The 15,826-nt window shown below is 39.9% G+C and overlaps 1 protein-coding gene across 9 annotated transcripts in view; it reads left to right on the top strand.

Annotated features, from left to right (window-relative positions):
• Positions 1 to 15,826, top strand: part of POU1F1 (POU class 1 homeobox 1) — a 148,266-nt gene extending 132,440 nt beyond the window's left edge. For 5 of the 9 annotated variants that reach the window (XM_069025129.1, XM_069025131.1, XM_069025128.1 and 2 more), the window contains 6 exons: positions 6,554 to 6,619; positions 7,392 to 7,505; positions 8,495 to 8,740; positions 10,264 to 10,428; positions 11,043 to 11,103; positions 13,667 to 15,825. In XM_069025129.1, coding sequence (XP_068881230.1) covers positions 6,554 to 6,619; positions 7,392 to 7,505; positions 8,495 to 8,740; positions 10,264 to 10,428; positions 11,043 to 11,103; positions 13,667 to 13,880 — 866 coding nt within the window. In that variant the 3' untranslated portion in view covers positions 13,881 to 15,825. Of the gene's footprint in view, positions 1 to 3,695; positions 3,838 to 6,469; positions 6,620 to 7,391; positions 7,506 to 8,494; positions 8,741 to 10,263; positions 10,429 to 11,042; positions 11,104 to 13,666 lie in introns of those variants that run through there. The other 4 variants (XM_069025125.1, XM_069025123.1, XM_069025124.1 and 1 more) reach the window with 3 other exon arrangements.

Raw genomic sequence — 15,826 nt, 5'->3', positions numbered from 1 at the left:
CAAGGACTTTCTGGATAGGAAAAACAAGGGGAAGAATTGTGTAAATGTACAGAAATGTGCAAATCTTTAGAGCAGTTTTATAGCTTTAACCCAACCCCGTGGAAACTAACCATGAAACTATGGAATTAAAACCTGGGAATTTCAGTATTCTGAATAAAAATGAAATGCAGTAGATGAATGTTGACACACAAGTATGTTGTACAAAAGTGTATGGGGTGACAGGATGAGAATTGCAGTAGTGTTGGAAAAAAAGAAAGAGTTGAAGATCCCTCTCTCCATGTGCAGTGAAGGCAAAAATGAAGCTCACTTCCCAAAGAACCACAGGTCTATGAGATGTGTTATTGGTATATATAAATGTATATATGTGTGTGTGTGTATATGTGTATAGATATACACACACACATACACTCCTCTCCAAAGTGTAAATACATAAGTGAGTGACTGTTTCAGTGGGATGTATTTCAGTGGGATTTATTTCAGCTGCAGGTCTATCATAATGATTAGGCTTGTAGAGACTTCCATCTCCGTAAGCTCTTTATTTGAACAAGCCTCATAGTTTTCAATTTATCTCCCAAAGGGCTTGGAGACCAGGGAAAAGGAATGAATGAATGAATGATGCTGCCAAGACTTAGGCTGTGCCAGATTTTCTTTGTAATTTTGTGGTTCTTGGCAAAGGTGAGGCTGGAAATCCATGTTGTTGATCAGCATGGAATCATCTCTTGGGAACAGAAATGCTGTGCTCCCGTGGAGGAAAATGATGGAGCTTTCCCTGCCTGTCTCATGTCCAGACCTGAGATCTTACTATGGGATGCTATTTCTGAGCTGAGAAAACCGCATGAAGGGATCTTTTTGCCACTAAAACAGACAGCTTAATGTTGTCTTAAAAACCCACAATGGGTTTTTGATGGCTTTCCTCAATATTTTGGGATTCAACCAGAAAAGATTTAGGGGGAGAATAATCAGTCTACTAACATGGAGTAAGGATTGAAGTCAACTTAAGGAAGAACGTTAAGGTAAGCTCAGAATTATCCCATAATGAACAGTGTAAAAAAGGGCTCAGTCATTAAAATCTAAATGTTCCCCTATCTTCCTTATAGAAGTTATAGCCTCCAGTTTAACTGAGGATTCAGCAGGAGGCAGATGGGCTTCACTGTGCCATTTACCATCCCAGTGGAGAATGGTGCCTGGGTTTCAGGGCAGAAAACTCCCACTGAACTTTTGAGGGCACTTGTAAGTGTGGAGAAGGAATGATCTCTTTCAGTCAGTGTCCCAAAATTCCTGCCAGAAGCCTTCAGCTGAACTGTGTGCTGTGAGGCAGGGTCTTAAAACTGACCAAGAAATTACAATATATGGAACCACAGGGTAGCTTTGTGTCAGGCAATCTGCAGCCTTAGCACGGTATCCACGGAGGGTTGTAACAAAGCTTTATGAGAGGTGCTACTCGTGTTAGAAATGAGCTCAGATGAATGTGAAATGTTTCCAATACCTAGTACTGGTAAAAGTCTTAAGTTTCCAGGATCCTCAAAAATTATGCCAGAAAACTTTATTTTAAACTGAATGCAACTAAAGAAACTTGGTCATAATCAAAATGAAAAATAGTGAAGTTATTAGAAGAAGTAGGCGATGTAGCACAGACACACAAAATCAGAAATTTTTTTATTCAGCACTGTAAAACAGAACAATAAATAGACAGGGCATGAAAAAACTAATTTGAGGTGATGTCTGGCATGGTGTCACAGAACAGCTTTATACTGCACTGTGAAGGAAAGCTCAGTGCCTTGTGATTGCTGACTAAATTTACTTTCCCAGTCCCAGTCAGTCCCAGCTTCTGTGGGTGAGCAACATCCACTAAAGCACAACCCACCCCCTCTAATGAACTCCATAGGTCTGGAAAGCCTGAGGACCTGGGCATAGCTGGGTAAGGCTCCTCACCTGGGGAAGAAACAGAAATCTGGAAGTGAGCTCCATCTTGTACTTGGGGACAGGCTACAACTTCTTTGCATCTAGACATGAGTTTACACTGAAACTGTAAGTTTTCTGTTTACTGAGTTGCTATTTACAGTGACACCTGTTGGGATTTGAGAAAAAAAGAATTGTCAGAGATGTGAAGTTACTCTTTTTCTCCCATGGCTTCAAAACTCTGGTAGGTGGAGGGGAGCCCCTGGTAGATTTATTGTGCCCCTTGCTGAGGGAGAAAAGGAGATGAAAATAACTAAAATGATTTTTGAATATGAATCCACAGACACTGGGATACATTGAGCCAAGCCCAAAGTAATGCAGATGGCAGTTCATTTGATGACAGTACCTTACATAATACTACAAAAATTATTTTGGTGTTTTTTGTATATTTTGCAATCTGAAAGAGCATGTGTAAGTAGTAGATAACCACTGTTAAAGCACATGCACTGTTTGCCATACGCAGTAATTCTGAGATTTTGTAACAGTCTTAGACACAGCCTCTCCCAAAGCACGCTTAAAGATAATATGAAGGGTTCTACAGAATGGATCAATGCAATACCAGTTTTCTGCAATAACACATGGAAAACTGTGCAATAACAAGTATGATTGCTCCTATCTCATGTCTCTGAAGTTGGTGTTAAAATACTAGTTCAGACATTTGACCATGTTTGGAATACCAAACACACAAAAAGTATTGTCATCTTTAGGTAAAATGTGACCAAACACCTTTGGTAACAAAACCCAAACCAAGCCAAACAAAAAAACCCCCAAAGAATGAACACCCCACCTTTATTGCATTTACACAGAATATGTGACTATGGTGCACTGCAGAAAGTTTCATTATTTTTAGGGTAACCTATATGCTCATTAGTGCTCCAAAATAATTCCAGTCTCATGTTTGAAAAATCACTTACCTCCTTTGAGTAAAGATCCTGGTTTTACTTAGGATCTTCTGGAGAAGACTTTAGATGCTGCAGTAATATAAATTAATAGGAGGAACTCTGAATGGATTTTAAGTGACACCAAGGACTCTGTCAGGTGTTCCTCTTAGATAAACATTTAGCACATCATGCTTATGTAAAGATATCTGTTCAAAAAGTTCCTCCTGGATACAGCTGCTTCATATCACACACCTCTGATTTATACTGGTGTAGGTTAAGACAAATGATCACCGTGCAACTGCTGGGAATTAGGTTAATGCAAATTATTTTGCTATAAGTTCTTGACTACTGCAGACTTCTGTTTTAGCTCTCAGACAGGTTGCCTTCCAGACAATTGCCTGGATGAGATTTTGGAGGCAGGTGTTGGCTGTGGAAATGTACTTAGTATTAAACTTACTTGTCTGTTGCCACCGACTTTGGAGACGATACTTTTATTTTTTTTTTTCTGGTCATTGTCCTTCACAAAAGACCTAATTGAAAATACCTGTCAAATCATGTCTCTGGTTTCCCTCTTCTTCCCCCTCCCCCCCAATTAATTGGACACGTATTGTGTTTGTGTGGGAAGGAAGGAGGCTCTGTAGCAGGGTAGCAATATTGCTGGGAAAAGAACATTAAAATGGATAAAGGGATTTCCTGGTGGTATAAATACCTGCACACGACCTCCCTGTGCTCCAGAGCCCTCCTCTGTGTGTATACCCAGGTAAAATCCTGGAACAGAGTTCGAAGTGCCATTCATCCTGCAGGATCTGCTCTGATAGAACACGGGACAGGCGGCTCTCTTGCCTCTTGGAGGGTATGAGCTGCCAAGCATTTGCTTCCTCAGACACCTTTGTGCCCTTGAATTCTGACTCTTCTCCCTCTCTGCCTCTGATAATGCACCACAGCGCTGCAGAGTGCCTGCAGGTCTCCAACCATGCCACCAATGTTGTGTCTACAGGTACTTTTTGTAAATACTCTTGCTCTCATTTGTAATTTTTGGGTGATACATGAGTTCATCAAGTTCTCAATATTTAAAGAGTTTAGTATCAGTGTTATGTATGATTGGGACTACGCCAAAGCAAAAGCAATTTCACAATACTCTGCATATAAGTGAATCAGAAAACCCACAATTGTTTGTGTTTTAGCTAAATACGTAATTTTTCTCGAAGTTTGTTACAAGATGAGCCTCAAAGACGCTACCAGCTTTGAACAGGTTCAGACACTGTTGTTGGTGGTATAACTGCAGTCTTCAATGACGTGTTATGTAAATTAATTGAAAGGTTGTTTATTATGCAACCACAGTTCTAAATAATATAAATTAAATAGGAAATATATTTAGAAGAGCTTAGGTATAAATATCACTTGGGTGAGTTTTAAAGAAGGAAAAACATTGCTTTGCAAGGCATATCACAAACTGAATGTAGGCTAAGGTTTAAGTGGGATGTTCAAAATTGGTAGTAGAAATCTTGTCAATAGTTTTGAATTTTGTATGTTTGTGTATATAATCCAATTAGATGCATTTAAATACTAGGACTACTTAATCACTGAATATCTGAGACAAAGAGAATTGTCTTGCAGCATTAATACTTCAGAGGTGGGATTCTGGAATACAGAAATTGTTGATAGAAAGCCTTCAGGAACAGAAAAAGAAATAGTTTATTTATTTGAAATTGCATTAACATTAGAATTTTATTTGGAGTCTTAACAAGAATCCAGCTTTCTCCTGAAAAGCCTTGGTAATAAAGCATTTTAATGAAAAGGAAAAGCATGTAAGTAGTGAAAACTGATCATTGGTAACAGAAAACAGGATCATCTTCTACATTAAGCAAGAGGCTCAAAATATCCTAATAGAGCTGTGGGTTAGCAAGAGTGGCAGGGAATAGGAGAATTTAAATTTTGTATGAGGTCAGATTTATGTGTCTGTATCACAGCAGTATTTTCTAGATTCATCTGACTTGTAATGGAAAGGACAGGATGACAGCCAGCCCAAAGCATCTCTCACCTGCTGTAAGGTTTAGGTTTTGGTGTTTTGTAGCTGCCACCCAAGGACAAATGCTACTGCATTCAGTGGAAATTTTAATTGCAGGATCACATCCAGAAGATGATCCTGTGAAAAAATAACCCTGGGAAAGTAGAGGCAGAGGGTGGTAACTATAATGAGTCAGGATTTACAAATTTCATACATAGATTAAGGAATTGCAATAAATGATGCCACTCTGTTGAATTCATGTGAGGAGAATTTGTGCACAATATAATGGTGAAAGAATTTTGAATAACGACTTACTTCAAAAGTCAAAAGTTTTAAAAATGGATGTAACAATCCTGCATCACAAGAAAGGTGATGTTTGAGTACTATGCTGTGTCATTCAGCTGATGTTCTGTAGTATCCTCAACACTTTACTTGCTATTATTTAATTTAAAGAGCATCATCCTCACTATTTAATTTTAAATCATTATTAGCGAGTCAAAAATTACACTTTCATGCATAAAAGTTACAGTATGTGGATCATGAAATAGTGGAAAAATGCAACCAGTAAGCATTTAGATCTCAACAGAAAAGTTTAATTGCTCTACATGCCTTGTAGTTATTAACCCAATCTTTATTTCACTGCATCTACATTAGTGTAAGCATGTTTGTCTAAGTAGATTTTATAACTGTATCTAAACAGGACATTTTACTGTTATGATTACTGTTGTAAAACCCAAAGATTCTAATCCCTAGTTAAATAGACTGTTTTGAACAACAGGAATGTGTTCTTTCAAATGTGGGTTTACATAACTGAATGTTCATGAACATAAATTTTTAATATTCTGTTTTATTGCAGTTGTTAAGAGGGGACAGTACATGCATTTTTTTCCTACTTATATATGAGAGACTGCCATATCTCTATATTGCATTCAGAAAAAAAATGGTCTCATTCTTCAGGCACTGGCTATTACTGAGCACAGATCTGAAATACCCCTGTGAAAACACCAGAGATAAATAAACAGTGTGTTTGTTGGTGCTGGTGATGGAAAATGTTTATTTAGGCCTGACTTTTTAAAAGAATTCAGGTTTTAACATCTTGTTCCTCTACTGCCTTTCCAAAGCACTCCAGAATGGTTTTTTTGTGGCTTGGGACTTAAAAAATTGTAACTTTTGGACACCTCAAAGCAAATGTCCCAAACTGCTGCCTTTGGAACCCAGGTCTTAATTCACTGTGGGGTTTGCACAACAGGGAGGGCAATTTCCTGAGAACAAAGAATTAGTTTTTGTGTGAGATTGAGTGAATCAGCATGTGGAATGTGTGAGGAGAGGAACAGGTCTCCTCCATAGCAGTGCAATGCTTTCCCTGCTCTGCAGTTTGTGTAAACTGGGTTATGCCCATAGATTATACTAAAAGCACTGCACCAAGAGACAGCATGACAGTCCCTAGTCCTGCCTCAGAGGATGCCCCACTCTTCCTAGTGGCAGTTCTCCCTGACAGGTGCCTGTTAACCTGATGGTTGTGGCCCTGTGTTAAATGCTCACAGAAGAAGCTACAACTGCACAGAAGGCACTGCCTGCCTCAGACTTAAAGGCTGTGTCTTGAATGTTGAATTCTTACGAGTCCCATCTGTTTTCTCTTTGCTCCCAACTCGTGCACGTTCGTGCACTGGCTTTGCCATGACAACGCTGGGACACCCTGGGCCAGGCCTTCACTACTCCGTGCCCTCCTGTCACTATGGGAATCAGCCTTCCACCTACGGGGTGATGGCAGGTAAGAGGCCAACCCTCAAGTGGGTGAGATGTTAGTGTGTGGATTTTAACCAGTTTTCCTTTAGAGAGACCAATCCAAGACAATTGTTTAAAGGAGGCGGTATTTGGATTAAGGCTTTAGAAAAAGGGTTAGGAAATTAGGGGTCAGTGCCCAGAGTTTCCCCAAACCTCTCAATCTCTTGTGAAATCACTCTGTACCTTATGTCTCCCTACAAGGCTGGGAAAGTCCTGCCTTTTTGCTCAGCTCAGGGATAGCTGATTTCAGCAGGCAGATCATGGATTTTTATACTCATGAATGCTTGCTAGCATCCTGCTCATTGTTCTGTGTCCCAGGCTCAGTAAGAGTGAGGAACTTTTATTCTGTGCAAGTATAAGTAGCAGTCAGTGGATAATGACATGAACCAAATTAACATAACTCCCAGGAAATAACTGGGACTTGGAAATAATACAAAATCAAACTCAGAATTTTATTTCATTTAAGAATTAAGGAAATACTGGAGTAAATCAGCATAGACTAATATATCTGCATAGGGACAGAGTGTAGACTTCTTCATGGTGTGCAAATTTTCAAATGCTCCTATTTCATCATGCATTCCTGTGTCTTTTGCAAACATTCCTGGCATTGTCCAGATCCCTGGGGAAAGTTAATAAGTATTAAACAAATGGTATTGCTCAGAAATTAATTTTCTTTAATTAAAAAATAAATACATTTTTATTCTTCTCCTTTCTTTTCTTCTTTTCATCTTCTTTTCTTAACTTTTTTTTTTTTTTAGGCATCAAGCCTGCAACTCCAGAGATGCTTTCAGCAAGTCTCTCCCAGACTCGCATCTTACAGACATGCAGCATGCCCCACCCCAACGTGGTAAATGGTGTCAGCACCTTGCAAAGCAAGTTCCCCTCTTTTCAAGTATTTTTCATTGTTCTCTGAGAAGTGGGTTTTTTTTGGTGGTTATCCTGTGTGAAGTACATAAAATAATCCTTTGGGGCTATAACCTCAAACCCTGACGGGAGTAATCAGGGCAGTGAAGAAATACCTAACCCTAATAAATGGAGGAGTCAGCAGGAGGTTAATGAAGTTCTGAGTTCTTCTACAAAGCTTTGTGTAGTTTAGAAAATTGGGAAGGATGGCCTAAGAACATGGATTTTACTGGCTGATTTTTTTACTGATTTTACTCCAGATACACTGAGGAATGTTAATATTTCTCCAGTAATTTCCCATCTTTTAGGTCAGAGATTTACTAGCTCTACGTACAATATTTAGGGGAAAACCAGCCTTCAGTCTTAACTGAATCTCCTTGTTAAGTCTGACATTTGTGAACAAAAGGTAGTGAAAGATAGTTCTGTTTTGTCCTTGAGCAATTTCTTTTTAAATCAGAAGGACCATTCTGAATGAGTTCTGGTTTTTTTTCTTCTTTAAGCTCTTACCTGTTTACTTTCCTCAAAGAAGTTTTATGCTACAGCTAAGCCGAGATAGTACCTTGTCTGAGCATCAAATGGCATCTACATGGGAATATTCTTTGTACCAGAAAACAGAGACTGGCAAATTTTAAGTGACTCAAAATGACACAGATCCATCAATCTTGTTGTGCCGCTTATTTCCAACTTAGAGCTTGGATTTTTCTTTCTGTAAATTTAGGCCATTTGCCTCTTATTTAAGTGCTTCACAATTTGCTAAGTAATAGGATGCCTGTGGCTGGTGAAAGGGGCTGTTGATGTGCTGGGCCAAGAAAGAGAAGATATATCCTAGGAAATTCTAACTCTCGGATTCTCTCACGTATGTTATGGAATAAATATGGATTATGAGGTGGTGAAGGGAGGTTTTTAGCATGTAGCAGTAGAGAATCACTGCAATGAGCTTTCTCTTGGTGTTGCTCAGGTGGTCTGACCCCTTGCCTCTACAAATTCCCGGAGCACGCGCTGAGTGCCAGCTCCTGTGCCCTGGGCCACGGCTTCACCCCCATGCCCCAGTCCCTCCTGACGGACGATCCCGCTGCCACGGACTTCAAGCAGGAGTTCCGCAGGAAAAGCAAGTCTGTGGAAGAGCCCGTGGACATGGACTCCCCTGAAATCAGGGAGCTGGAGAAATTTGCCAATGAGTTTAAGCTGCGGAGAATTAAGTTGGGTATGTGCTTTATGAACAAAAGGCTGAAAGGTTCCAGTAGAAGCCCAATTATTTCTGAGTGTTTTATGGTTTGGCCTCTGCCATTGTCTGGTTATAACTCTAATTGTGCCTTGTCCTACAAAACTTCCTCCATTCCTAGAAGACTTGCATGGAATTAATGAACTTCAGCTTTTAGTTTGCAGAAAGGGACTTTTAAAATTTCCTGCCCTTAAATTATTTGTCTTAAATGTAGAGAGAAAATGATTGCTGTTTGATAAATTACATTCAGTGTCAGGTGCAATATTTTGCACAGCTCCAAATTATCTGCAGCTTAGGGCAGGACAGGCTCTAACCTCTCCTACCCATCCTCTTCCCCATGGAGTGATTCCTCTGATGGTGTGCTGCCATTTCACTACACAATGGGTGATATTGATGGGAAATCCTTCACACCAGTAGGAAACTTACCTTTCTGGTTTATTTTTTTGTGCCAAGTCACAGTTGGGCAGCAGTTGATATCTTTGTTGCTTTGACATAACTGCTGAGGACAAAGGCAGGCTGAGCCCTGTCTTTCTTGACATTGTCACATATAACATTGCATCAGAATTATAGGGAATCCTTCTGTTTTATAGATCTAAAAAAATTGAAAGGTTATTTGGGGTATGTGTGTGCTATCCCAACACCTAGAAAGCCAGTGTGTTCCATTTGCAGTCTAAACCGAAATAAATTAGGGTTTAAAAAATATTTGCAAACTATTTTTTCCTGTATATCCTGTATTAGATGTCAGCCACAGCGATGGAAAGCATTTGCCAGGCTGCACATAGTAAATCACTGCATCTTCATCCTGAATTTTTGAGGGAGCAAAACTTCCTTTGGTGCAAGCAAACGACATGGATCCTGTAGAATGGGAGAAATGCAATATGCACAGGAAAAATAATCTGAGTTTGAGCTTTAAGAGGGAGAACAGAGTTGTGGGTCTGAGACTGAGAAACACAGGGTTAGTGCAGTCAAAAAGGAGGTTAAAAGGTGCCTAATGGGACATTCAGCATCTGTAGAGTTCCTGCCTTGTCCTAGCACCAAAGCAGAAAAAGAGGATGAGGATCCAGCCCCCTAGCCATGACAGATGCCTGTTCAGAGCACTGAACAGGGAGCTGCTGATGCAAAGTCAGAGTCTGCATGGAAACTGCAGCATTTCTCTGGTGACTTCAGCTCAGTTGTTGCAACAAATAACAGGAGACCAGCAGTGCCTATAGGGATGAGCTCATTGCTGTTGCACCATCTACAGAAAGATATGTGGTTTCTGGATCCTTCTCAAATCCCTAATCTTGAAGCATGAAATGCCACTAAATCAGTGTAACACTTCACAAAAACCGCCAGGAGACTGAGGACGGCTCTGAGGTGAGCTCAGCTGGCCACAGAGACCTCTGCAGGAAGCTCAGCCTGAAGGCACTGCAGCACACACTGTCCACATCTGGGCTGAGCATCTCAAGGAAAGTAACCCTTCCTAGAAAGCTTCAAAGTTGCTGTTTCCTCTTTGTTTTTGACAGGTTATACACAAACCAACGTTGGAGAAGCGCTGGCTGCTGTGCACGGCTCTGAGTTCAGCCAGACGACGATTTGCCGGTTTGAGAACTTGCAGCTCAGCTTCAAGAACGCGTGCAAACTGAAATCCATCCTGTCCAAGTGGCTGGAGGAAGCAGAACAAGTGGGAGGTAGAGGATTAAAATCCTCTAAGTATTGATTTACACTTCAAGCAGAATCCTATATAAATGTTTTAGGGCTAGTATGTGTCTTCCACATAGTAAAGGTTTGGTTTTACCAGCTTTAAATGCTGAGTATTAAATGCTTGTATTGAAGAACAGTTGTCCTTTTTTTGAATGAGCAAGGAGGGGAAAACTAAAATATATGGAATGTTCACAGCAGCAGAAACATCAGCTGGTCTGCTGGAAGAAATTTCTTCCAGTCCCATCCCAGTAAACCAGTTCCAATCCTGTAGATAGAGTAGGATCTGCAGGACAGCCTACTTAGCAGCATACAGAGATTTTTTACTAGCAAAGGACTCTTGCTTGTGACTATTTTTGCCTATAACCATTTATAGTTGGAGGTAAAACAGTGACCAACCATCCTAAGAATGGATAGATCTTGTGTGTGATGCTCCTTTGATTCAGCAGCACTTTCTGTTGTGCTTTCTCCTTCCTGCAAAAACTGACTATTTTTCTGGAAATAATTGTGCTTGTTTTCCAGTCCCCATGGAATGTAACTGCCAGGTTTTGTTGTTTATTTGGGTTTTTTTATTGTTTTTTTTTTTTTTTTTTTTTTAATACAGCTTTGTACAATGAAAAAGTTGGAGTGAATGAGCGGAAGAGGAAGCGCAGAACCACCATAAGGTAATAAATATTTAAGTTATTATAGGTTAGAAACCACTTTGGCTAAGATGCTTCTTTTCCATCTGTCAAAATTGAAGTGCTGTTTTCTATTAATGAATATCTACATCTCATGCTTCTAAAAGTTTCAGTATTTGGAAACATTCTACTGAAAAATAACAGCATAACCCTCCAGACCCCAAATTCATTCCAAAGATACTATTTTTTTTTCAACAACACACTTTGATATGAACATATATTTCTAATTCTATCAGAATTTTATTATATCTGTAGTAAGTTATCAGAGCACCCTTATTTCCATTTTGGGAGTTGCTACATTACACCAAAATAAATTGCATTATTTTGGTGTAATAAATAAACATAAAGATTTTGATACAATAAAAAAGCCATATAAATTTGCCAGAGAACTGAGGTCCAGTTAGTTCGAGGGAAAGCTTTTGTATGTCCTGTTGCATCCCTGTCACTGAATTATTTGACATTCCAAAGAAACACTTGAATGAACTAAAGGGGAAAAACCAGAGTTGTTCTAGAAACATCTTCCTCTTGTTTCTCACAACTCTGGTGGCCAACATCTACCACCTCTCTAGCCTCAACTCCATATGGAAATTAGGTAGGCTGGCAAAACATATTATAGAAAAAATTACCAAAAAGTCAAAATGAGAGAGTGTGGAGTTCCTTCTCCTTTAGATATCCCAGATTCCTGTATCCTTTGGTAAAGTTGTATTCACTCAGGGGCCTCTAAGGAGCTGTAGTTTTCTTCTCCAGGAAGGGAATTTGTGTCTGGAGATGACCCTGGAGCTGTTGGGCCCTACGCCTTGCAGTCTGTTCCTGGAACACGGGTCATCCCCGATGTGCAGTGCCGCCTCATGGAGATGCAGGCTGCTCTCTTGTCCCACAGCCACAACATGTACCTTCCCTGCTCACACTCAACTTGAGACTTGTTTCTTTGAGTCACAGGATCATAGATGGTTTGGGCTGGAAGAGAACTTAAAAGGCATCTCTCTGAAATTAAAGATTCCTCTGAAGGGATGCTTCTCGATTAGGAGTGAATTGGGGATGGAAAACGTTTCACAGCTCGTCTGAGCACCTCACAAGAGATGAAGCTTTACTCTTGAGAGGACGCTTTCTCCTTCCAGCTTCTCCACAGGCCAGTGAGGACTTGAGTGGCAGTGCCAAGACCTTCCCCATTCCATGGAACATGGCCTCCACAAGAGCTGTGAACTGAGAGCATCTCTGTGCCCCTGGCCAGAGGAGCCCACTGGAGACTCTTCCTCCAGCACTGTGGGCTTTGGTTTTTAACACCTATTGATAAAATTAGACCTTATATTATGCATTTTTACATCTAACCCCGCTGCAGGGGGAATAACAAGCAGGGCAGGTTGCAAGAGCACGGATAATTGAGAAGTTCAGGACAAAATCCTGTGTAGTAGGAAAATACTAATTATTCCTTTGAAGGTATACAGCACCTCAGTTTAAAGACCTGAAATTAATCAGGGAGATGGGCTTTATCTGAACTCTAGCCTTACTCTTAGCCACTCTTAATGAATATTTGAAGACAAATTAATGGCATAAGAAAAATCTCATGAACTAAATTAAGTTAGACCATTGTAAAAACTACTAAATTTGAATTTGTGGAAAGTATTTTATTTCATCCTTTGCTCAAAACCTAAGAAGTTGTTAGTCAAAAGCAGTGATATTTCTATAGTTCTGTATGTGCAGAACACCATGCTATTAATTAGGCAGTTTTGTTAAATATTAGTAAATATTGCAAAATTGATGTGTAAATTAAAAGACTAACAGATGAAATAACTAGAACTCGATACCGTGTGCATTCCTGTAGTGGAAATACCTGACCCTAACTTCCAGAATAAAGCATGAAGTGCCCTCTTGTGTCCAAAGAAATTTACAGCTACTGCTGAGACGATGCCTCCCGGTGGCACACGAGCATGTCACAGATGTGTTTTTTGAGAATATGTAACAGAAACTGGAAGCAAATTCTATCTGAAAATAAGAAAAAGAACAGTATTAAACTATTCTGTTTGGTGAACTACTCAACTTTGGTCGCTGCTGACTCTGAGGAGCACATTAGGGCAGACATTTGGAAAATGTGATGATGGCTAAAACAGCTGGCCATAATAATCCCTGTGATTTCTAGGAATACTCTAGTGCTGTCTCTATAACTAACAAGATGCAGAACACACAGTGTTTACCAAATCTAAGCGATGGGAGCTCTTCCTCTTTGTAAACCTAAGTGATCTGGTACAACCAGGTAACTCCAGTTACTGTGACCCCTCTCATGACTAGTTAGTAGCTGTATCTCCTAGATAATATCAAGAGGCATTAAATATCTCATAATTAACACTGAAATTGCACCGAACTTGATGCTATTTTTGCCTTTTACTACAGAGTATTTTTAGTGCTTTGGGTTTCCTTTACCTAGAAAAAGATGAAACAAACCAAGTCACTGCTTTCAGTGCTGTTACTTGATCTTTCTCTTAAACATAGTGGTGGAAGCCTGAATGTGCAGAAGAGTTTTTTAAAGGTGAAATTTTATCCCTTTATCCAGTATCGCTGCCAAAGAAGCCCTAGAGAGGCACTTCGGAGAACAAAGTAAGCCTTCTTCTCAGGAAATCGTGAGGATGGCTGAGGGGCTCAATCTTGAGAAAGAAGTTGTGAGAGTTTGGTTTTGCAACAGAAGACAAAGGGAAAAAAGAGTGAAGACCAGTTTACACCAGAACACCTTTAGTTCTATTATCAAGGAGCACCATGAATGCCGGTAAAGCTTTTCCATGTACAGATACGGATGTTGGTTTTGCTTTTTGTAAATATTGTTAAGTACTATGCTTGTGGAAGACCCAAGTTTAATGTATAAGGTTGGAAACTAAATCCTACAGTGTCTGTTTAAAGATTTGGAGGTCTTTGCAAGGAATCTATCACACATTGTTCAACGCTAAACGCTTCCCGAATTTCACAGGTAGCTGCAGCTTCCCTGCGCTGTGCCTTTCTTGCCTCTGTGGTACAAGTGAATGACTAAATGTATGTGTGTTGTACATGGAGAGAGGTTGCAAAGCTCAGTGTCAGCAGCTGTAGCACGGGAAGGATTTTGCTGTCATTAACTGAGGCAGTGTGAGCTCACCAGGACAGAGGTGTCACGCTGCTCCTGCTGGGTGCTCTGTCTCAGCCCAGCATTTGACTGCCTTGAATGGTTGTCAAGTAGAAGAGGTTTTGTTAATGCTTGTTATCAAAGGTAATCCTTGCTAAGTTGTTATGTGCCTCAAAGTTTGGTTTGGATAGGCTTAGCTATAAAAACAGGAATACAAATTTACCTCACCTTAAGGCTTTGTGGCCTGAAGGGAAGAAAAATGATTATCAGGGGTTTTATAACACTGGGCTTTCTCTGCGTTGTACTTTTTTCTGATTAAAACCATGTGTGTACATACTTATACCAGAGATGGTGTGTTAAGCTAAAAAGCATCCAAGAGAAGAATTTATTGCACTGCACATTCTCACTCTGTTACACCCCACTAATTGAAACTAATCCCTTATTTGTCATCCTCTAGCTTAGAGAGATAATCGAGGGAAAAAAATACCAGTGCCAGAGCTCCACCTATCAGGCAGGCTCTAAGAAAACTGAATTAATGACTGTAGTAGTCACCAGGGATAGATTATCCAGCCATCTCATCAGCCCTGCTCATTGTTATGGGAATTAGCCCATTACTGTATAAGTATTTTGATTGTTTTCCCAGGACTGAAATTAAGTGAGTACACGCAAGTCGTACTGGCCAGATACATTTTATTTTTCCATAAAACAAACCTGATGATTTAGAAAATGTCTATATAATAGGCCCACAGAAAGCCAAAGGAGTTTAATGTTCAAGACCACTTAGAAGCAGCATGTACAAGTTAAGTGTTCACTCTCTAGTGTACATTAAATTATCTCTGATACTTACTACAGTGACCGTAAGCATATTCAGCTGTGGAAATCAGGCTCCTGCAATTCTAAAAAAAATTTTTTTTATGGATGAATGAACCACTCTAAGCCCTTAATTGAGAAGAAACCTCAATTTAATAACTCAAAGGGGAGAAACTGTGGCTATGTACTCTCTTCAGGCTGCTCTTACCACTAGCACAGCTCACCCACTACAGCAGAGACCAGGGTGTAGACTTTATCCACCACAGGTTATCAGCCGATCATGAACTTCACACAGGATGGAAGTAAGTTCAGCTGAGAGGATTAGCACTCAGCAAAGGTGGTGGCATGCATTTGTGTACCTTTCATGTGATGTAGTGAGATGTTATGTATGTTGAAGTTACTATCTGATATATATAAACTTTATTTATATTCTAAATTATTTTCTTAATTATAAAAGGTTTCCAAGAGATGCTGTCAGCCTGTACTTCCCAACCTCCCCATCCAATAAAGTATTCCTATACATTTTGCACTCCAGGTAGTGGTTTGTAGTTCTGTTTTAGTAACACTTTACTGTTTTTAGCTGGGTGGCATGCTGAAGAGCATTTTAGAATGCTGTAACAGTTTATTCCAAAGCAGCCTCATTGTAATGTGGTGGTTTCTTGCCCCTCAAGAAGTCTCACAAGTGAAAGCTAATTGCAGCAACAGTGTAAAATAACATGAAAGGTGGCACATAACACAGTTGTCTTGTAAAGGAATGACAAAAGGCCAACGGGAGAAGCAGCCACCATTTAAACACACCTAGCTGTTGCCACA

Source organism: Aphelocoma coerulescens, chromosome 1, assembly GCF_041296385.1.
Source record: "Aphelocoma coerulescens isolate FSJ_1873_10779 chromosome 1, UR_Acoe_1.0, whole genome shotgun sequence".
In the NCBI taxonomy this organism is placed as follows: Eukaryota; Metazoa; Chordata; class Aves; order Passeriformes; family Corvidae; genus Aphelocoma; species Aphelocoma coerulescens.
The sequence above is the reverse complement of the archived record's forward strand: the minus strand, read 5'-3'. Positions and strand labels throughout refer to the sequence as shown.